This window comes from Rana temporaria, chromosome 1, assembly GCF_905171775.1.
Source record: "Rana temporaria chromosome 1, aRanTem1.1, whole genome shotgun sequence".
Lineage (NCBI taxonomy): Eukaryota > Metazoa > Chordata > Amphibia > Anura > Ranidae > Rana > Rana temporaria.
Window position 1 is genome coordinate 248845696 of NC_053489.1, and position 24482 is coordinate 248870177.

Consider the following 24482-nt stretch of genomic DNA (forward strand, 5'->3'; position numbering starts at 1 on the left):
TCTTGTTTAATGAAATGTAAACATGGGCAAATCTTGTTTATAAAAGGAACAAAAAGCACTGTGATAAATACAGTGAATGTGAAAAATTTAATTTTTTTTGAAAATGGACTGAGCTAATATGTGGTAAATGTTGGGTGAATCTTTTTTTTTTTTTTTGTATTAATATATTCTCTGCATTCAGGTAAGAAACCTTCCACTGTCTTAAATTATTACATTACACACTAACAGCCCTGCCCACTTTAAAATCTGACATAAATATATTAATCATGTATACTTTGAAATCCTAACACATTTGCCACTGTAGAAATTTTTCTGGTAATTTTCTGTAATATGCAAACTGCATGTTGCATAAAAAAAAATGTTTTGCTGTGGTGACAAATATATACTGTATGTACGTATGTATGTTTTCTTACAAAAAAAATAACTATTTTAAATAAAGATTATAAAATAAAAATGTTTGCTTGCATTTACATTAAAGGGTCACTAAAGGAATTTTTTTTTTTAGCTAAATAGCTTCCTTTACCTTGCTGCAGTCCTGGTTTCATGTCCTCATTGCTCGTTTTTGCTTTCATGTTGCTGTAAATCCTCTCTGTTTTGGACACTTGCTGGTTGCCTGTTTCCTGATAACCACAGTGCTGGGAGATTTCTCACGGTGGTCACTAATGTGATTATTGTGTGTAAAACGAAACTGGATTGGTGCTGAGGAGTTTTAGACAAAGTATCACTGCTCTCTATTGGCTGACTGCCCTCTAGTGGCTCTCTGTACATCAGAGAACCAGCAAACAACAGCAAAAACGAAACTACACTGCAGGCACATTATATGATTGTTTTTTTATCAATTTTTAATAATTTTTAAAAGGAATCAGTTAACTATTATGTCTCTATGCCCTGTAAACAGTCATTTCAGCAAAAAATTTTTTTTTCCTTTAGTGACCCTTTAACCTTATATTATTGACATATTTCTTTCTTTTAGTTTTGCCATCTTATCGGCTGTGGTACTCAGAGGTGATGACCCTTATCCGGGTAAGATATATGTACACAAGCGATACTTTATGTCTTGCGTTCTGCTATGTTTGATTTATAGTGTAAATTCAGCTACAAGTGCAGAGTAATATACTGTATCTCACATTCAGCTGTTTAAAAGTGTTAACTTTAATACCTGTAAGATACAGAATAAAGCCTTCTACAGTAAAAGAACTATGTCAGACACATTTTCAAAAACGATTCATGGCTCGTTCATACCAGAACACAGTGCAGGAAACCCACATTCCTTGCTCGTTTCTCGCACCACTTTCAAAACATATCGGGGGTCAATATATTCATAATGACGCCCCAAATGCAGTGTGTTTGCCTGCATCAGATCACCTTGTACCATGCAATTTGGTGCAGTGTATTTTTAAAAAGTAGTGCATGCACTGTGTTTTTGTGCGATGCAGTGCGATTTCAGTGCGTGTTTTTGTGCAGGTGTCAACTGGCCCTAAAGGTATTGCCCGGATAGCAAGCAATTGTGGTGCAAGTTTGAAAATGACTTGTTAAAGCGGGGGTTCACCCTATTAATAAAAAAAAAAACATTTTTTTTTCCTCTAGCATAAAATGAGGCATAGTAGCGCGAGCTACAGTATGACTGTCTTTATTTTTTTAGCCCCGTACTCACTGTGCAATCGTAGAGACAAGATTCCGACTCCCCTCGGGGAATGGGCGTTCCTATGGAGAGGGAAGGTGATTGACGGCCGGCTCTGGCACGTCACGCTTCTCCGGAAATAGCCGAAATAGGACTTGGCGCTTCACGGCGCCTGCGCATAGTCTGTGCGCAGGCACCGTATAGCGCCGTGAAGAGCCGAGACCTGTTCCGGCTGTCTTCGGGGAGCGTGACATGCCAGAGCCGGCCGTCAATCACCTTCCCTCTCCATAGGAACGCCCATTCCCCGCGGGGAGTCGGAATCTTGTCTCTACGATTGCACAGTGAGTACGGGGCTAAAAAAATAAAGACAGGCATACTGTAGCTCGCGCTACTATGCCTCATTTTATGCTAAAATGTTGTCATGGAGGGTGAACCACCGCTTTAAGCTATTGCTAGACTTGCCCGGCTTCACAAGTTTGTTACACAATTGCAGCAAGTTCGAATTGCATGACTCAATTTTCTTCTTGGAAACTTTCTGCAAGAATGCTCAGGTTCTGGTTCAGTTATGTTGTGCAATAGTCGAAAGTGCACCTGGAAGTGAAGCCGCTTTAAATCTGAGGGGTAGATCTGAAGCTCTGCTGATTTTATAATACAATCATTTTCAAGCTAAAATGCTGTTTTTTATTTTCCTTGCATGTTCCCCTCAGATCTACAGTGACTGCACTTCTAAGTGCACTTGTAGTGCAAAGTGGATTTGCCTTTAGTAAATAACCCCCCAAGAATCATTGTGGGTTGTCTGCCACATTTTACTTGTATTTTGTTGCAGTTTTACAAATACTTTTTTGTGCAATAGTATACTCTATGTCAGGGCCGATCCTAGGCAGGGTGCACAGGATGCATTGCACCCAGGCGCCTGCAGAGGTGGGGGCGCCAAACATCTAACAGACTCTAACAGAAGCCCTCTCTGTGTCCTCTTCCTGTATTTTGTTTATTGTTAAGAGATCATGTAAGGATCCCAGGTTAATGAAGACTTTGTGGGGGAGCATCTCTGTGGTTGAGTCGTTGCCATAGAAACATTTGTAAAGGGGAGGAGTTAGTAACACGACGATGCCCATTAGGGGGCGCCAGAAATATTTCTGCACCCAGGCGCCTGTGACCCTAGGATCGGCCCTGCTCTATGTTCAGTATACAGTTCACCTATTTTCAGCAGCTAAAAGCAGGGTAATAACTGAACAAGGGTGGATGTAGAAACTGGTTCCTATAGGAAAGTGCCACACAATACTGGCACTGTCCCAGACTGAGAGGATACAACTTGCCTTGTAAGGTTATCAAACGGTGCTCTGTAAGCTATAGTTATAAAGCTTAGAGAGGAACCTGGAGAATACTCAAACATTCTGGAGAAATTACATTAACCATCTAGCCTACAAATCAAGTAATCTTGGGTTTAGCAAGCAAAGAAAAGGAACAAAATGGGGGTTATTTACAAAAGGAAAATCCAATTTGCACTACAAGTGCAAACTACATGTGCAAAGTGCACTTGAAATTGCAATGAAAGTGCACTTGGAAGTGCAGTCGCTTTAAATCTGAGGGGTAGATCTGAAATGAGGGGAAGCTCTGCTGATTTTATCATCCAATCATGTGCAAGCTAAAATGCTGTTTTTTATTTCCCTTCATGTCTCCCTCGGATTTACAGCGACTGCACTTCCAAGTGCACTTTCAGTGCAATTTCAAGTGCACTTTGCACTTGTAGTTTGCACTTGTGGTGCAAAGTAGATTTGCCTTTCGTAAATAACCCCCAATATGTCTGGGTTAGCCTTGTTCTGACACCTTTATTCCCAATAGGATAGGTTCCTTTAAAACTAATATGGGGGTTAGTTGAGCTACAGTACTAAAAGTCTCCACTGCAGCCCTCATCCTTATATTTAGATGTATAGATGTCGCCAATACATTACCATGTATGGGCAGGCTGAATGTACCAAAGTTAATCAATACCCGCTAGCAATAATTGCGGCTTCGCCTTTTAATACATTTATAACAATGAATGTGTTTTTTGTTTGGTAAAGTCCATTCGTTACAAAAACTAATGTTAAAAGCAAAGAACATTTTGAAGTACTTTCAAGCAAAATTTGCCAAATTGGCAACTGAGAATTGTTGTTCATATAAACGTTCCTTCGAATATCTACTGTACTAGTGTAGGGCCAGCTTAAAGCTATTATACTCTGAGGACAGTTGCACCTAAGCTAGTATCTCACAGCCTCAAAAATGTTCTAAGAGCCACACTACATGTGGTATATTTCTTGGTTTCTTTTAGCCTACCTCACCATATTTTAAAGAATTCCACCAAGAACTATTGCATCTGTAGTCTCAAAGAGAAAACGTATTTTCCTGTCAAAAACATTTAGGCCTCGTACACATGACCGAGAATCTCTTCGTAAAAGAAACGTCGTTTTACTCGACGAGGTTCTTGTCAAGCTTGTCGAGAATCTTGTCAAGCTTTCTTTGCATACACACTGTCAAGACAAAATCTCGTCGTTCTCAAACGCGGTGACGTACAACACGTACGACGGCACTATAAAGGGGAAGTTCGATTCCACTGCGCCACCCTTGGGGCTGCTTTTGCTAATCTCATGTTACTGCGTGTTAAGTTAAAGTTTGGTGAGAGACGATTTGCGCTTTTCAGTCTGTTACAGCGTGACAAATGTGCTATCTCCATTACGAAAACAAATTTTACCGAAGGTGCGCTCCCGTCTCATACTTTATTCTGAGCATGCGTGGGTTTCTAAGCATACACACGAACGTGTTTCTCGTCGACCAGCCCGACGAGAAACCCGACGAGGAAATTGAGACTCCCGACGAGAAAAAAAAGAACATGTTCTCTTTTTTTCTCGTCGAGATCCACAACTGTTTTCTCGACGAAAAACATACACACGACCGTTTTTCTCTGCAAAAATGCTCTGCCAGCATTTTTCTTGATGGATTTTGCCAAGGAAAATGGTCGTGCGTACGAGGCTTTACAATCTAGACTGGTCCTATGGCTTTAATAGGTAAATGATGTGGGAGAAATTAATGTAAAGCAGTGATGTGTACCCAGTTCTCCTCCTTGGCATATCATGGTGGGCCTGAGAAGACATGGCATGCTTTCCACTCTAATTAATTTAAAAGCAGAGCAGGCAGCAGCAATAAAGTAGACTGATTGCCTAGTTAGCCTGTAGATCAACACATTTGAATATGTTTAGAAGGATGTTAGAATTCCTCATAATCTCTGATCATGGTGGTATGACTCGGGGTAGACCACAAGGCCCCTTTCACACATGCGGACCGTATGTCCGCTTTTTCATCCATGAAAAAGGGACATACATTAATCCCTATCAGATAGCGGGTGTCCGCGGATAAACATTCACTGACACCCGATCTCATCGGTGTCCGCAATTCTCTGATTCTGCAGACGGAGGAAAATCCTATTTTTCCATCCGTCTTCAGAGCGGATCGGGTGAACACGGACAGACGGTCTGTGTTCATTCGTTCCCTCCATAGGGGAGAGCAGAGGATGAGCAAGCGGATAAGACATGTACGGATCCTCTCGGGATCCGTACATGCGAAAGGGGCCTAAAGCTTGCTTGGAACAAGATATGACCAAGGGACATAGAAGTAATTTAAAACAAATCTGTTTTGAAAACAGAAACCCCCCATACCCTGTAAGCATATTTTCCACATGAGCAACATTATCTGAAAAACAATGACTAGAAAGTTTATTGAATAAACATGTTCCTGATTCATACTGATTTCTGATAAAATCCTAGCAGACACACCTACTTTGTGACAGCCATATGGCACTTAGCTCTAGAAATGGGGCTGCTTAGCGGATTGGTTACTAATTAGTATGTAATTAAATATGTAGATGGGAAATCGTGTGCACGCATATCACAACTCTGAACCTACCTGTAAAACCACTTTCTTTCATAGGCGTAGCACAGGGGTCACAGGGGTCGCAATTACGACCCGGCCTATGCTCCAGGGGGCCTGTGCGGTCGCCCTGTCACTGTGACGGGGCAAACGGAATTCAGGTCAGAGTGTGATGTCAGCAGCCAGGAGATCCCCCACAAATAATTTGAATGAGAAGCTCTGAGATTATGGCAGTATTTTCAAGTTCTGAACACAGAGCCGGAGAATAGCAGAGGGAGATGGGGGTGAGGCCATCCCTGGATTGGAAATTGTCAGTGCGGACAACCAGGCAGGGACCTACACTAAGCTGTCACAGGGCTAAGTGAGGGAGAGGGAGGAGAGCACTGTCCAGGACCTGAGACCACTGTGGTGAGGTAAGACACTGGTCAGATTCAGAGCAGTGCAGTGAAAAGGGGGGCTTTGGGCTCCAGAGGCAGGTTTTTTTTGGGAGGGTCTCTCATTATCAGCATGGAGGGGAGGGGGGAATGTATCATTACCAGGATGGTGTGAGGGGGGAGAAAGGGTAATTACCTGGTGGAGGGAAGGGGGTCATCTGTCATTACCTGGTGGGGAGAGGGGGGTCATCTGTCATTACTTGGTGGGGAGGGGGTCATCTGTCATTACCTGGTGGGGAGAGAGGGGTCATCAGTCCCTTAGTGGGGGATCATCTGTCATTACCCGGTGGGGGGTCATCTGTCATCACCTGGTGGGGGAAAAGGGGCCATCTGTCATTACTTGGTGGGGGGAGGAGGTAATATGTTATTACTTGGTGGGGGGGGGGGTCATCTGTCATTACCTGGTGGGGGAAAGGGGTCATCTGTCATTACCTGGTTGGAGGAAGGGATTCAGCTGTCATTACCTAGTGGGGGGAAGTGGTCATCTGTCATTACCTGGTAGGGGAGGGGGCTCATCTGTCATTACATAGTGAGGGGGTCCTCTGTCATTACCTGGTGCGGGGAGGGTGTTTATCTGTCATTACCTAGTGGGGTAAAGGGGGGTCATCTGTCATTACCTGGTGGGGAAGGGGGTCAACTGTCATTACCTGGTGGGGGGAGAGGTGTCATCGGTCATTATCAGGTGGGGGGAGGAAGTAATCTGTCATTACCTGGTGGTGCGGCATGTGTCATTACCAGGAACGAGAGTCATCTCTCTTTACAAGAGGAGGGAGTCATCTTTGATTTGCCCAATATCTTGCACCTCCAAATCACTGCAGCCTGGCCATGAGAAAGATAACTAGATGCTGTTTAATAATGTATAAAATAAAGGTGTGATATCTCCAGAGGCACACTCTCTGATCAGCCTCCTGCCCAGCCCAGTACAGTACCCGCTCCTGCCCCTGCACAGTCCTGTGCACGTGCACACAAGATGGGGGCAGGCAGGGCAAACTACCATGTGAAAGTTGTGGGCTTGTATGTGCTTCTGGAAGACAGAGGGGCCTCTGAGTTTCCTCTTTAACATACAAGCCCACCACTTTCACCCGGCAGTTCAGAGTGTGGTCTGCCTTTCCCACACAGTGTGTGCATGTGCACCCGGGGCAGCAGGAGAGAGAGAAAAGAGAGACAGCCACCATTCAGATAACATATCTTGGCCGCACGGTGGGAGTACCTTGGTGCAATGTGGAATATAGTGGGGGGGCCCCAGCTCAACTTTTGCATCGGGGCCCACAAGCTTCAAGCTATGCCTCTGCTTTCTTTTAGTACATCACAACATAAGGGCCCGACAATTGCAACAATGGCTAACAAGCCCAACAGTAACAACCCTCTTAGCATACTAAGAAGAGGAAGAAGGCCCTTACAGTGATGCCTTAAGACTTTCTGACCCAGGGCATCAGACTGACAGTTCAAGGCTGGCTGCGAGGTAGACTCCAAGCAGTGAAGTGCAGTGTTCTTAGGATGTTTTGGAACCAGACAAAAGAAAGGGAACATAATGTTCCTATTCTAATGAAAAGTCAATACCACCTTTGGGAGCAAGGAATTATGTGGTCGTGCATGCTCGCTCCTGAGCCCCACTGCCGCGTCCATTTACACAGACAGAGGGACTCAGCCCACCAGCTTCCTTACCACTGGCTTTTATTGACAGCACTGGAATGCATTAAGGTAAAAATTGTTAAGGCTTTAGAAGAACTTTAAGTTTAGACACCCTCCTTATCAAGGTAATAGCCACAAGAAAGGCAACCTTTCATGATAGGAGAGGGAGAAAAATATCTCAAATAGGTTTAGATGGTGGTGTCTGAAGGACTGACACACGATTGAGGTCCTACAAAGTTAGCAGGGAAAATACTGGTGGAACAACGTGACCCATCCCATGCACCAAGGCTCTGACCAAGGAATGGGAAGCCGGCACCCTTCGAAAAAGCACTGCCAAGGCAGAAACCTGAGGACTGCCAAAGGGAAAAGGCGAAAAGTAGACTTGGTGTACAACCATCTTGATGTTTTTGGGTCCCTAGTTGTGTCATGACCTGTGCTTTGTAGAAGTTCGAGTAACATGTGTCCTGCTCCACTGGTTCCCAATGGAAAAGACGGTCAATTCAAAGATGGTGCCTGCATATGTGTAGTGCCACCTCTTAGCCACACATGTGCAGTGTAGCCTCCAGGCCATGTCTGCATAGAAGCAGGCCCAAGAAAGGGATCAGTGTGTCCAAACAGGCTGGTGTGCACACCCCCTGCGATGGATGCCCACAGTGCAGTATAGTGGTGCCAGCTAGCCAGGACCTGCTGCTCCCATACACAGCACAGCAGGGGAAGAAAACACTGCCTGACCTTCAGTCTCTTCTAGGCAAGGAGAAAACTCCAGGGTGTCCTCCAAAACAGGGGCACTTTAATATACATGTAGCACAGCCAGAAACTCGCTTAATCTTCACAATCTCCAGGATTATCATATCCTATCCAATAGGGTTTCAAGGGACTTAGTTCAGTCACAGCAAAATATCACCCTGGACCTGTAAAGCATTCCACCAGCTAACTCACAGATGCAACTGTCTGCAAAAGTGAACCACATCCAAGATCCAGTGCCAATCCAACTTACAGGCCACAGGCTTACAGGTACTTTCCCTCTGGTTTATAAACATCCATAGGGACTTCTCTGGATAACTGCCACTGCTTTAAAGAACCAAGGCTCAACAGAGAAAGTCAGTTCAAGAAGAAAATTCTGGCATCAAAGCAGAAAGGGCTCTCTCAGCAGAGAGTGACAGGTCCATCACTTACACACACTAGCAGAAAACGAAGGCAATGCTGAAAGTGGGGCAGGGATATGCTGTGCAGTGTGAACCTTTGCTATTTTCCAGTGTCCAATCACCTGGAGGTGGAACATAACCCAATAGTTTAAGAAATAACTCTCCTGTGTCCTGTGAATTACCATTCATTGGGGTTGATTTACTATAACTAGAGAGTGCAAAATCTGGTGCAGCTCTGTATAGAAACCAATCAGCTTCCAGGTTTTATTATCAAGGATTAAAGCGAAGGTCCGCCTAAAAAATAAATATTAAAAGCCAGCAGCTACAAATGCTGCTGACTTTTAATATATGGACACTTACCTGTCCAAGGCACACACGATGTCGGCAGCCGAAGCCGATTAGTCGCTCGGCTCTCAGGTGCTTCTGCCGCCATACTCGGTGAGGGAATCAGGAAGTGCAGCCTTGCGGCTGCACTTCCTGGTTCCCTACTGTGCGTGCGCGAGTCGCACTGTGCGTCCTCACTGGTCCCTGCTGTCTTCTGGGACCTGTGTGTCTCCCAGAAGACAGCCTGGGAGGACGGAGTAGGCGCCGGAAGTGGCGTAGGTCACCTAGATCACCAAGGTGATCTATGCCCGGAAGTGGGAGCAAATACCTGTATTACACAGGTATCTGCTCCCCCCCCCCCGAAAGGTGCCAAATGTGACACCGAAGGGGGGGGGGAGGATTCCAAAAAGTGGAAGTTCCATTTTTGGGTGGAACTCCACTTTAATTGAACAAGCTGAAGTTAGAAGCTGTTTGGCTACCATGTACAGATGCACCAGATTTTGCACTCTCCAGTATTAACAAAATGAGTAATTGAGTAATAAACAAGGCTCAATGGTACTTGAAAATATTCATGTTCTTGTTTTGCTTTAATTTGACAGTTCAGTGTTCTTCATTGATAAGTGTATGCATACCTCAAGGTCAGCGACCTAGTTTTGAATCCTTGAAGAATATAAACTCTGTGAAGTATCTAGAAAAGACCATTGCATTTACTATGCTTTGCTGGGATAATGACAAGCGACAAAGACCTGCTTTTGTTGGCAAGTAAAGATTTTTTTTATTCAAGAAAGCAGTCAAGCTTGAGTTAGAGGATGAGTAACAATATTATCTTCCTACAGAATGCTGTAACCAATGGGAAAAATTTATAACTGCATACAAAGACAAGGACATTAGAGATGCTGTAAAAGCTGTACAAAACACGATGGTGAGTAACATGATGGTCATTTTAAACAAAGCTGTTACTGAAAAATACTTCCCTACTTTGTGTTACAGTGGAATGATACTCCAGCCATTATTCATTTGCAGTATTTCATTAAATTCTAATTGTGAGTAAGGAACACACAGCAGAACATACACAGTGGGCCAGATCCACAAAAGAGAAGGGCCGACTTAACTCGAGTTTTCTAAATTTACACGGCGTGTATTTTTGCGCCCGATCCTCAAAACGAGAAGCGCCTGAAATTCCGGCTTTTCCGTCTTACCTAAAATAATTACACCGGCGCATTCTTGGGCGCAAATTACGCTAGGCACGCCGCTTTTTTTGATAGGCAAAGATGCAAATGAGGGAGATAGGGCGATCCACAGAATTAAGTGTGTGCGCCGTAGATTACGCCCTGTGCGCACCTGTTAGTTTCCCGGTGTGAATTTACACTTTATAAAAGCAGCCCTAATTTTACACATGCCGTCTGAATGTCTGCTGAAGCAACACCATTGAGGAAGAGCTCAGCACACACACACTTTCAGGACTACAATCTGTCTGCCAAAATGCCAGGACCATCAATGATCCTAGCTGCATTAGTGTCTTTAGAGGCGCAAAGAAGGAGGAGGGCACAGAGGAGGAGGAGGAGGGCACAGGAGAGGGTATACCGCCCACACCAAGATGTGTTTGGCATGCCTGCTTCTGAGGTATTCCGCAACTTCAGATTCAACCGTGAGGCCATCCTGGAATTAACCACAATCCTTCAGGATGATCTCACCAGCCCAACACAACGCTCCCATGCACTGCAGCCACTCATCAAAGTACTGGCAACTCTGCATTTTCTTGCCACTGGCTCTTTCCAACGCACAAGTGGAGGCGTGGCTGGGATGGCACAATCCTCCATGAGCAGGTGTGTGCACCAAGTGGTCCCTGCAATCCTGCGGCGCATGGGAAATCAATTTCAAAAACCCACCCAGGAGGACCAGCGTTTGAAGACCATGACAGACTTCTATCACATTGCCAGATTCCCACGCACCATCGGGGCCATTGATTGTACCCATGTGGCACTACAACCCCCCATGATACTGAGCACATGTTCCGGAATCGTAAAGGCTGGCATTCCATAAATGTGCAGGTGATCGTAGATGCCCATGGCCTCATCTGGCACGTCTGTGCTAAATTTCCGGGATCCTGCCATGACAGTTATATTTTCCGGCTAACCCAGATCTCCAGAGATTTGGACCAGAATATGTATGGAGACAGCTGGCTGATTGGTGAGTGACATGTGTGTCAGGTATGTCCCCCCCATGATGCTGACATCACAAGGGGCACATGCATGACTAATATCCTCCTGTCTTTTCCCTTACAGGCGACTCTGGATATGCCCTGGGACCTCACATGATGATGCAAGAATGCACACCACTGTGGTCCCTAGCACAGACACATCACATGCACATCGAATTGGATTAGATCCAAGTCCCCCCCCCTTTGGGACTTGGGAGCAGTAACGCCACGCCACGGCTCCAATTATGTCACTGTGCATTCATACACCATTCAGGAACCTGGGATTGCACTTCTCCCTGGTCCTGGGGATCCCTACTCCACCAAAAACTGAGGGTGACACCCTTAATTTATCAGGAATGCCACCCCCCCCCACATTCACACATCATTCACACACATAAATCAAATCATAAGTACAGAAGACCAAATTAAATAATAAAAAAAAAAAAAAAGCATAAACAAAAAAACAAAAGTATCCCTGCTAATTAATTAGCGGCGGCGATTGCTACGCCTTGGCTGGGCAGGGGCACGGCCACGGGCACGGCCACGCCATCGCGGAGGATGTTCATTGGGGGGGGGTGAGCTGGGGAAGGAGGAGCCTCCTGGGGGGGGTGAGCTGGGGAAGGAGGAGCCTCCTGGGGGGGGTGAGCTGGGGAAGGAGGAGCCGCCCCTGCTGGCCTGCCCTCCATGGCCCCTGCAATTCGAGTGAGACAGGCAGTGAGGGCAGCCGCATTGGCCTGGCCAGACCTAGTATTGTCCTGCACAGCCTGGGTCAGGGCACTCAGCTCATGGGCCACGCGTGTTGTGGCGGTCTGTATGTCGTTCAAGCATGTAATGACCGCCGTTGAGTTGGTGGCCACATCACCGAGTGCCTCCATCATTTCACCCTGGCTGTGCTCCATCTGGGTAATTTTTTCAAGTATTTTCCCAAGAGTGCGGGTCTGCCGGGCATTGTCCTTCACCACACTGGCCGACAGACGCTCGCCCACAGCCACGGTCTCCTGGGTTGGCCCCCTGGCTGCCGCTGAGTCTTGGGGGCCTGGAGGAGGGGAGAGAGTGACCCTTGTGACTGGAGGCCTGTTGGGGGAGAAGTGGGAGGGGCTACCCCTGATGGTGGCCTGACTGGTGCCAGCCTCAGGGGTAGCCTCAGGGGAAGACTCAAAGGTCATCATATCAGTGGCCAGGAGGACTTCCCGGCCAATCTGCATATTTTCGTCCTCCTCCCCCTCATCATCCTCCTCCCACTCATCCTCCTCCCCCTCAACGTCCTCCCCCTCAACGTCCTCCCCCTCAACCTCCTCATGAGGGGAGGTTTGGCCAATCCCCTCCCCTGGGGAATCCTGCCCTTCTTGGGACTCATCATCAGCCTGTCTTGGGGGTGGTGCAGCAGCCTGGCCCGATGGGCCTGCAACCTCCTGGCCTGCAACCTCCTGGCCATCTGTGGAGGACACAAAACAATCACATGTTTGAGGAATCACACACTTGGCACATCTTCCCTTCCCCCACCCACACATGCTAATCAACAGAGATTCCAAAAAAAAAACGTACCTGTCCTCCTAGGAACATCTGACGTATAGCCAGGCAGGCCCACCACCTGCTGTGGGTGGAAACACTGGGCCACTGCCCATTCCTCCTCCGTCAGTCTGACTGGGCAGGGTCCCCCTCCTCCAGTGCCCCTGGTATGGGCGTCGATCCTTGCCATCTTATTCCGGACGACGCTCCTCAGATCATTTATTTTTTTCTGTATGCCAGCGGGGGTCCTGGTCCCCCCCCCCCCCCCCCGCCGCATTGATCTGGTCCGTGATCTTTTTAATAAGCTGCCTCCTCCTGGCCGGGGTGGTGTTCTGGCTCTCAGGGCCATGCAGAAATCGCCCATATTTCACAATGCCCCGAGCAAGAATTTGCTTCTCTCCCAGGGTGAAATTAAGCTTCCTGCGTTTGGGGGGCATCACATACACCACCCAGCAACAACAAACACACCCGACAAACAATCTAGAATACACACCCAAAAACCAGACAAAAATATACACCACAAAAAACTAAAAAAAATATAAACACACAAGGACACAGCTAATATAAATTCAAAAACAAACAAACACGCACAAACAAAAAAACAAAAAACAAACACCAAAAAACAATCAGCAAAAACACTAACAAACAAATTAAATAAAGACACTTCGCAAAAACAAACAACAACTAGACTCTCCAACTCCTCAAACACTTTTCTCACAAACACAACTTACCAACACACAAACAAACAGAGCAGAAGCAAATTGCTCATGGAAGGGAAACAATGGGATATACTTTTGCAAGGGAAGTGTGTGTGTGTGTGGGGGGCTTTTTAGACACAGGGCGATCCTCAAACTAAGTACACTTGGCCTTTTACCTATCTCACTGATTGCGCCGAGACCAGTTCTGCACATGCCCAGTGAGGTCCCGATTCGTGCGCGCATGCGCAGTACGGCCGGCGCCTCATTTGCATGGGGTCACGGCTCATTACAATGAAGCATGCCCACTTCCTTCCCACTTGCAAAAACCCCGCCTTACGCCTCTGAATTTAAGTTACGCTGGCGCAAATTTAGACGCAAATGCGCTGTGGATACGGCACTTACGACACCAACTTAGGGCAACGTAACTTAAATGACATAAGTTAGGACAAACTAAATTTGCACCGCTGGCTGAGGATCTGGCCCAGTATTCCCAAACTGTTTCCACAAAGTTGGAAGCTTGGAATTGTCCAAAATGTCTTGGTATGCTGACGTCTTAAGCTTTCCCTTCAGTGGAACTAAGGGGCCAAGCCCAATCCCTGAAAAACAACCCCTCACCATAATCCCCCCTCCACCAAATGAGTTGGACCAGTGCACAAATCAAGGTCCATAAAGTAATATAGTGTATTTGTATAATAGGATGAAATATTCTGATAATTTGAGTTTGTGAGATAATCTAATTTTCTTTATTATTCAGAAATGTTCAGTATGTGTCTGTCTTATACATTGATTCAAGATTCACATACATTTAGTCTTTATACAGTATATTGTGAATATATATTGAGTCAAATAAAAGTGTCCCTATATTAGGTCTATTATAGCTTGCAAATAAATGGTGTGGCAGTGTGCCTGCTCCTATCTCACTAGCATTACATATCTGCTCCTGCAACCAAGGGCGGATTCAGAGTCTAGTCTCGGGAGGGGCACTGACAGAAAATAAGGTGTTGCTTACAGAACTCAATTAGGTGTCCGGTGTGTCCGCTGCAATGTTGCAGTACCGCTAAAAACTCAATGATTGCCGCCATTACTAGTAAAAAATATTTAAATATAAATGCCATAAATCTATCCCATAGTTTGTAGACGATTGTCAGGGACTGCAGACATGGTACAATAGATGGTCAGAGACTGCAGACGTGGTACAAGAGATGGTCAGAGACTGCAGACGTGGTACAAGAGATGGTCAGAGAATGCAGACATGATACAGGAGATGGTCAGAGACTGCAGACGTGGTACAAGGGATTGTCAGAGACTGCAGACATGGTACAAGACATGGTCAGAGACTGTAGACATGGTACAAGAGATGGTCAGAGACTGCAGACATGTTACAAGAGATGGTCAGAGACTGCAGACATGGTACAAGAGATGGTCAGAGACTGCAGACATGGTACAAGGGATGGTCAGAGACTGCAGACATGGTACAAGAGATGGTCAGAGACTGCAGACATGGTACAAGGGATGGTCAGAGACTGCAGACTTGGTACAAGGGATGGTCATGGTACAAGGGATGGTCAGAGACTGGAGACATGGTACAAGAGATGGTCAGAGACTGAAGACATGGTACAAGAGATCAATGCAGCCTCATCAGTGCCCATCATTGCAGCCTCACTGTACATATGAATGCAGCCCCACTGTATATATGAACGCAGCCCCACTGTATATATGAACGCAGCCCCACTTTTGTATATTAATGCAGTCCCACTTTTGTATATAAATGCAGCCCCATTTTTGTATATAAATGCAGTCCCACTTTTGTATATAAATTCAGTCCCACTTTTGTATATGAATGCAGCCCCACTTTTGTATATAAATGCAGTCCCACATTTGTATATAAATTCAGTCCCACATTTGTATATAAATTCAGTCCCACTTTTGTATATAAATGCAGTCCCACTTTTGTATATAAATTCAGTCCCACTTTTGTATAAAAATGCAGTCCCACTTTTGTATATAAATTCAGTCCCACTTTTGTATATAAATTCAGTCCCACTTTTGTATATAAATTCAGTCCCACTGTATATATAAATTCAGTCCCACTTTTGTATATAAATGCAGTCCCACTTTTGTATATAAATTCAGTCCCACTTGTGTATATGAATGCAGCCCCACTTTTGTATATAAATGCAGTCCCACTTTTGTATATAAATGCAGTCCCACATTTGTATATAAATTCAGTCCCACTTTTGTAAATAAATTCAGTCCCACTTTTGTATATAAATGCAGTCCCACTTTTGTATATAAATACATCCCCACTTTTGTATATAAATGCAGTCCCACTTTTGTATATAAATGCATCCCCACTTTTGTATATGAATGCAGCCCCACTTTTGTATATGAATGCAGCTCCACTTTTGTATATAAATGCAGCCCCACTGTATATATAAATACAGTCCCACTTTTGTATATGAATGCAGTCCCACTTTTGTATATGAATGCAGTCCCACTTTTGTATATGAATGCAGTCCCACTTTTGTATATGAATGCAGCCCCAAGTTTGTATATAAATGCAGTCCCACTTTTGTATATTAATGCAGTCCCACTTTTGTATATGAATGCAGCCCCGCTGTATATATAAATGCAGCCCCACTTTTGTATATGAATGCAGCCCCACTTTTGTAAATGAATGCAGTCCCACTTTTGTACATAAATGCAGCCCCACTTTTGTATATAAATGCAGCCCCACTTTTGTATATTAATGCAGCCCCACTTTTGTCTATGAATGCAGTCCCACTTTTGTCTATGAATGCAGTCCCACTTTTGTCTATAAATGCAGTCCCACTTTGTCTATGAATGCAGTCCCACTTTTGTCTATAAATGCAGTCCCACTTTGTCTATGGATGCAGTCCCACTTTTGTATATGAATGCAGTCCCACTTTTGTCTATGGATGCAGTCCCACTTTTGTCTATGAATGCAGTCCCACTTTTGTCTATGAATGCGGTCCCACTTTGTCTATGAATGCGGTCCCACTTTGTCTATGAATGCGGTCCCACTTTGTCTATGAATGCAGTCCCACTTTTGTCTATGAATGCAGTCCCACTTTTGTATATGAATGCAGTCCCACTTTTGTCTATGAATGCAGTCCCAATTTTGTATATTAATGCAGCCTCACTTTGTATGTGAATGCAGCCCCACTTTGTATATGAATGCAGCCCCACTTTGTATATTAATGCAGCCCCACTTTTGTATATGAATGAAGCCCCACTGTGCATGTCACTCACCATGGCATTGCCTCGATCACACACAGCAGGTATTTCCTCTCCCGACGTGTGTCATGGAACAAACAGGAGCTGTAGGTGTGTGTTCAGCAGGGCAGTGTGCTCTAGCAAGGTCCTCCCCTAGACGGGCTTGTGTGATAGACAAAACACTGATTCAATCAGTGTTCCATCTCCATCTACTATCACACAAGCAGGTCTAGCACAGGCAGCACAGCCGAACACAGACCCAGCTCTCACACACAGCGAGAGATGCCCGGTGTCATACACGCAGGAGAGAGGGGGAGCACTGCAGTCAGCTACAGCTCAAAGCAGCCTCAGGACAGGCAGCCTACCGGGCTGGGCCATTCCAGCCCTGGTGATGAGAGAGAGACCCCCTACCCCCATTGACAACGTCCAATCGCGACGAAACGCGTCTGGGAAGGATCACGCAGTGACGCCACCACGACTAGGAGTAGGGCTCCTGTATGCCGGCCGGCAATTTACCTTTTAATGCTGTTTTAAACACGCTCGCTTGTGAGTATATTTTACCTTTTTAAAATAAAGTGTATGCTGCAGAGTTACGCTATGTGCGCCTGTCTTTCTTTATTTTCATCTTCACGGTGGTACTGAGACATCACGCTCAGGGGACGGAGAGCTTCCTGGGACCCATCAGAGGGATAAAGGCCTGGGCTGGGCTATAGCCACCTGCCTTAAACCGCTTGCCTTCTGGTAAGCGGCTTTCCATATTCCGGTGGAGGGTCACTATATGCATATTTGTCACTGGGTGCTGTGGAACATAGGATCGATCATTGAATGGACTGTATCTTATTGCCTGTGAACATTGTGAATACTTGTGTCATCTGAATTGCCACGGATTCATCACATCTCCAATGTGTGTGATTTAATTGTTTTTCTGGCGCGGCTTTTCTTTCTTGTTTATTGATGAGAGAGAGAGAGTGAGAGACTCGGCAGCGGCAGCTGCAGGCACCGCAAAGCAGTTTAAAAAAAATGATAAAAAAAATGCTTGTCTTCCTTCAGCCGAATCCGGTGGGTGGCACTCCTTGCACATCCGACATCAAACTCAGTCTTTGAGAATATCTTCTGCCACCTACTAAGTTGGGCCTCCATTCTCTCTTTCCATTCTGGTGAGAGTTCAATGCCGTCAGGCTGGTGACTCTGTCTGAGGTCTTCTCCCTTTGCGCCTTACTCCAGGTGGGAGGGGTTAACGGGGGTGGCTTGATGTACCCGGCCTAGTAGCACTCTGGCTGGTACTTTCACAGGGTTGATGGTGGGTTTCCGGATGTTGACGGACACCCATCCACGATTCTTCTCCAGTACCTTCAATGGAATCACTTCAGGTATCACCTCCAACCCCTCTGAGAGTTCATCTGGGTCAGGCTCAAGGACAAGATACGGGCCTGGCTGGGACCAGGTGAGCTTGACGGAGGCCCTGAGGCAGGTCACCTCTCCAGGCTGTAAGATTCTTGTGGATTTCCCTATTCGCCAGACCCTTCCTACTCCTTCTTCCGGGGCCTTCCCCTCCATTACCAGCTGGTGGTACACCTTCCTTAACATTGGGTGGACCCTTTGAGCTGAGGTTCCTGCTGCTTCGGTTAAGGGGGTCAAGAGTCTTCGGACCAAAGCCGTGTTAGTTCCTATGATAAGGGAGCTCTTGTGGGCCCCTGGAGGTCGGGGGCAGACTATAGCTAAGGTGTCAAAGGTCTCCGCTACTCCCGCTATCGATGGGTCAAAGGTCAGGCGTATTGATAGATATCCATCATAGGGAAAACTCTTAGTCCCAATGCCCCATATTTCCAACTCTTCCAACTTCTGTAGGGGCAAGTGAGAGAGGTACTTGTCATAGAAATCTCTATACAGAAGGATTACTTGTGCTCCGGTATCTAAGAGGGCCTTGGTGTAAATCCCATCCACTTGAATGGGTACTAACGGGGATGGCCCCACTAAATTTGCACGAAACTTCCGAGGTGTGACCATCCCGCCTTCTCCTGTGACTCGTACTTTCACTCTTCTTTGTCATGGATTTCTTTTGACCTTTACCCAGTCACGGGAACTGGAGCTGGGAGTTGGCCTAAAAGGGAGCTCTCTCTTCTGCCTCTGTCCCTCTGTTTCATTTTTGGAGTTGTCTACAATAGGCGGGCTCCCGGTTGACTCCTTCACCAGGGGCCCTCTGGAGTTTTCCGCCGGCCTGTACATTGAGGGATAGGCATTAGTTGGGCTGGGACAAATTTCTCTAGTGTGTCCTATCCCTCCACAATTGAAACAGGAAATTAACCTTCTTGGTTTGTCTTGCTGGTCATAAGGCCCATAGGCGGTCTTCTCGGTTTTGTCTCTCTTAGGTTGGTGAGAGGGAAACCCCGCTTGGTCAGATAGAGCAGTTACTAGTTCAGTCAACTGAGACACTCGTGATTCCAAGAACTCGACCTTGGGGTCGCTATCCTCAGTGGCTACGACACACACTCGTGCAGGAGCCTCTGTGGCTTTGGTATTTGTTCTTCTGATCTAGGAGATCTTCTTCCTGTCGGATGATCCGGACTAGGTCGGGATACTTCAACACCCCATCTCCCTTTTGAGCTTGTAACTTGAAGACAATGGGGTCCATTGGTTGGGCACCCCTTATCACTTGTTGAAAGTGCGTTTCATCCATTTTTTTTATTCCAGCCCTTTCTTCACCAACATCCGGTGTAGGATCTTGTCCAGGCGGCTAACAAGCTCAGACAATCTTTCCCCCTTCTTTTGGAAACATTGCTCCAACTGACAGCGGAGCTCACTAATGTCTTCCGTCCTCCCGAATACATTCTGTAGAACATCTAAATAATCCGGAGCAGTGCAATCTTCTTTACTATGTTTGAGGTTGCGTATGGCCTCTAAGGCTGGCCCTCTGAGGCTTTCCATAATCCTCTGCTTCTTATTTTTCTCTGGGATTCCCCATTCTTCTAGAGCTTGGACAGCATGATCCATCCATTCCTCAAACCCATCCTCCGAAGAGGGCACAGGGTGTCTTCCCGAAAAAATTCTTAACTTCCTATACCCGGTGGTCAAATAATCTGGAGAGTCTTTTTTACATTGAGCTACAATCTCCCCCAGGACAGCACACAACTCGGGGTTGAAGTTCTTAAGTGGTGCTTTGTTAGACCCCTTCACTGTTTGTCCTGAAGCCCCAACAGGGGTCAGAGTGCTAGAAGAAGTAGAAGAGGTGGCACTCGAGGAAGAGGGAGTGGCTGCTTCTTGTTCAGGCAATAGCAGGAAAAGTTTCGTGCCACCCAGGGTCTCGATACTAGGCTCTTTAAAACAGTCTGGAACCACATATTTCCATTCACATAGGACATAGGTGTGGGGTTTCTCGTTGTCCACCCTTGATGATCTGTGGACAAAGCTTTTAGGATCGAGAGTACTTCCCCTTCACTCCAAGTTTCTCCCCTTACTTCTGCGACTAGCCCTTTGTCTACTGGAACACCACTGTGTGGCACCGGCTGCATCCACGTCTTATCCATGTCTGATCTTGGCAAGGGGAAAAATTCAATATAAGGGGATATTTGATAGGTTGAGAAGTAGAATCCCGGACGAGCCCCCACGTGTAGCGCTACCCCCGAAGGAGCCGCTGATTTGTTATTGGGATCTACTCTCTTGGTTTGGCTCACCCCTGTTTATTGACTCGAATCCTCCCTTGACACATCAGAAGTCTGGTGGGTAAGGTATTGTGACCTCTGCTGGGCCGGGGTCACAATAGAAGGCATGCAATATACAGTGACAATATAACAATAGTGTTACCTGTTTTCAAGGAAGGTCCCCCCAGACGAGAAAATACACTCCACAGTGAATATACTTAAATCAGGAAAGGTAAGTTTACTGTATATGAACTTAAAGAACAAGCATAGGTTCAGATCACAAACAAACAACTGTTAGGCTGCATTCACACCTGAGCGTCGGTCGTTTTTTTGGGCGTTTTTTTCTGGCGTTTTGTCGCGCGTATTTGCGCGTTTGCATACAGCGTCGTGCAACGTTTTTGTACTTCGGCGTTTTTTATTTTAGCCAATAGGAAAAATTATCATCTTTTCATCACTTGTTGCTATGTTGGTAGATTTTTTTAATCTTCTGCATGGGCGACAAGTTCTATTTATTAAAGCGACGAAACGCCCGTAGCAAACGCCCGTTGTCGCGCGATACGCTCAATTCGCGCGTTTCCCATTACTTTCTATGGGAAAAAAAAAACGCTCAAATACGCCCAAACCGCACGATACGCGCGACAAAAAAAGGTCCGGGACTTGTTTGAGCTTCGCGCGACAGGCGTTTGGGCGTTCAGGTGTTCAGGTGTGAACAGTCACCATAGGGAATAATGTTAATTCTCCCCTCTGGCGTTTGTGAGCAGTGCGCTTCAGGCGTAAAAACGCCTAGGTGTGAATGGGGCCTTAGACAATATCTCGCTATGATTCCGCAAGAGCCCTTGCAGGAATCTGCAATCAATATGTGGTAAGTAAAGGTTTAAACTAAAGAATGGTACCATTCACTTAACTAGCTAGGCAGTCTATGCTAGTGAGCGCCCTCTAGCGGGCAGTCCTGTAAACAGCTAGAGCTCACGTTGCGGCCGGTTGGTGCACGTTAAACTTATAATCCACAAATGGCAATTGATGAATGAAGCTACACAACAGAGTATCTGGAACAGTAAACGTTGGTGAACTGATCGCTCGTCAGCATCAGTCACTTCTATGGACACTTAAATGGTCATAAGGCCTCCAAGTCTCAGCGGGAGGCCGACATGTGTCTCCGGCCTGTGAGGTGGCACTAAGGTGTCTGTCTAAAGGGGAAGGTAGGAGTTGAGCGTGTGCCCTCTCACCCGACAGGCCGATCCGCCTGAATTCTACTCAGAAGGCAGAACACCGCTCCACAGCACAAGGATCCTGGACGAGGGAGCTCCACTGTTTCAGTTGTCAGCTGGGCTGCCTCTTCGATCTCCGGAAACACTGGCTGGATACTGGAGTCTTGCTTTCTTCTGGATGGCTGGTCTCTCGGTGGGTTGAGGCCCCGGCTTCTGGCATAGCAGCACAGCTCTGGTGTCAGCAGCTCCGCAGAGGAGAAGAATGCAGGTCCCGAGAGAGCGAAAACAGCCGCGCCCTTTACTTAAGTAACCTCCCCCATAAGTCTGTGCGGAGGTGTCACATGCTACGATGCTGCAGGGCATTGTGGGATGTGTAGTCTGTTTCTCCTAAGAGTCAATGGAGTCCATATCTCCCGCTACTTGCATTCCCACAATGCATAACTTCTTAAAGGTAACTTACATATTTACAAGCGTGAATATAGTCCCAGCGAGGATGGCCTGTCACTTGATTCTGACAGGGCGACCCCGCTACATATGATTTCTCCAATAACAAGCAGGAGGCGGGATTGTGCTCCTCCAGGCATTCCCGGCCAGGACAAGTACTGTCAGTGAGTAAAGCGGTGATGTGGCGGCCTTTTTTGGGGGAATCAGATTGGCCTGGGGGGTGGCTGTGTCAGTTTTATTCCGGGACACTGTATTATCCTGGAATGAATGGGCCCGGGACAGACCTGCAAAATGCGGGACTGTCCCGGGCAATCCGGGACACGTGGTTACCCTACATCCAATACCTTTTTTTTTTGGCAGACAACATGCTACAGTAGGCGTGTGGCCTTGAAATCTTGATTTTGATATAGCTGTATTAAAATGTATTTTAATCTATTAAATGATTGTCCTTTTTTCTGCCATTTCTAATCTCTGCACCTTCCAGGGCTACAGTTGTGTTTATTAAAAACGTTGCTTCTATATTATACAGTATTAGCTATTCTTTGTGGTGCCCCATAAAAAACATAAGCAGTTATTAAAATTCCTCACTGGTTTTCCTTTGTCTTTTCAGTATTAAGCTGGCCATACACCGAATAAAATTTGGCCAGTTAATCAGGGACCGGTCAAATTTCGATCAGTGTGTGGCTCTCAATGCTCAACAGAATTAGATCATTAAAAGATAAATAAAAAAAACAACCTGCCCCCCATTAAGAATATGTTACTCCAACATTTCATATTCCTAATATGTGTCAGTTGTACCATGCACTTATGTTAAAAGCATTCTGTTTTCCTTGTATTTCTTCCTTTGGGTGTAATACTGGTGATCCTGCCAGTACCCCTTCTCTCCTATTTTAACTAACCACACTAGGCATGAGAGCACATCCATCCCAGCAGTTTTCTGAATGTGCTGAAAGAATGGTCTGCCTGTCCTCCAATGATAGAGACTTGTGCTGATATGCCTCTCTGCACAGCCATTCACTGGGAAGATAAGTGTCCTGCTGTTTCTCCTCCCCCAGCTCTCAAAGCCCCTTGTGCAGCTCAGTACAGAGATTAGGTATTCACTTATACTCACATTTACTTTTTGTACAATTATTTTATAATTTGAAAAGCTTCATAACAGAAGTTTGCAATGAAAAAAAAAAAAAAAACATTATAAAGGAATTTCGTGCGTATGTGCTGATGTTTATTTAGGTCATATGCTGTGCTTAGTTGTATATCTTTCCAGTAGGATTAAATGACAATCATGAGAGTATTCATTGTTAAATGTTTTCAATGTCTTGATAAGGATTGTACAGATTCTACTAGCAGCAGAACAGATGTCCGACAAAGTGCAAATGCACCAAACACCAAAGATATGTCAGATATGATTAGGTCAATGGAGACTATCAACATTGGAGAGCATCCATCTGCTAAGTTGGGTAAGAAGGGGATATGGGAAGCATATTTAAAATAACTTTTTTTTCAGATCGCTATTTTGTGCTGTCTGGTTTTATTCTGAACTTGCAGATGAGATATACACTATTAGCTAGATTCAAGTACAGCTGCCTATCTTTAGGTTGGCGTAGGGCATCCCATTTGCACTACGCCGTCGTAAGATAGTGAGGCAAGTACTGTATTCACAAAGCACTTGCCTCCTAAGTTACGTCGGCGTAGCGCAAATGGCCCGGCGTAACCCCGCCTAATTCAAAATAGGCAGGTAGGGGGCGTGTTGTATGGTAATGAATTCACGATTCATTACCATACATGTAAATGAAGCGCCGATCGTACGGCGCATGCGCGCGCATTCTCAGTATGACGTCGCAAATACTCAATGCTTTCAACGTGAACGTAACTTACGCCCAGCCCCATTCACGGACGACTTACGCAAACGACGTAAAACGTGAAATATTCTACGCTGTCCCGACGTCCATACTTAACATTGGCTGCGCCATCTTTTTGGTGGTTTATCTTTACGCCTGAAAACGCCTTACGTAAACGGCGTATCTTACATGCGACGGGCGAACGTACGTTCGTGAATAGGAGTATCTACGTCATTTACATATTCTCTGCGTAAATCGACGTACACGCCCCTAGCGGCCAGCGTAAATATTCAACTAAGATACAATGGCGTAGGAGACTTACGCCGGACGTATCTTAGCAACATTTAAGCGTATCTCAATTTGAGCATACGCTTAAAGATACGACGGCGCGGATTCGGACTTACGCCGGCGTATCTACTGATACGCCCGTCATAAGTCTTTATGAATCTAGCCCTATATTACCAAATGTATTAGGACGCCTGCCTTTACACACACATGAACTTTAATGGCATCTCAGTGACAGAGTCTTAAGCCTCGTACACACTCTCAGTTTACTAGGCCAGAACCAGCAAGAAAACTGCTGGCAGAGCTTTCTTGTCGAGTGTGTGTACGAGGCTTTCAGGTTTCTCGACAAGAAAACTGCCCAGAATC

General features: G+C 45.9%; 1 protein-coding gene across 7 annotated transcripts in view; it reads left to right on the forward strand.

The window, feature by feature from the left end:
• RIPK3 (receptor interacting serine/threonine kinase 3) overlaps positions 1-24482 on the forward strand; it is a 109443-nt gene that overhangs the window by 57740 nt on the left and 27221 nt on the right. For 6 of the 7 annotated variants that reach the window (XM_040353273.1, XM_040353311.1, XM_040353292.1 and 3 more), the window contains 4 exons: positions 974-1023; positions 9659-9817; positions 9896-9981; positions 23318-23450. In XM_040353273.1, coding sequence (XP_040209207.1) covers positions 974-1023; positions 9659-9817; positions 9896-9981; positions 23318-23450 — 428 coding nt within the window. The remainder of the gene's footprint in view (positions 1-973; positions 1024-9658; positions 9818-9895; positions 9982-23317; positions 23451-24482) is intronic. The other variant, XM_040353320.1, reaches the window with a different exon arrangement.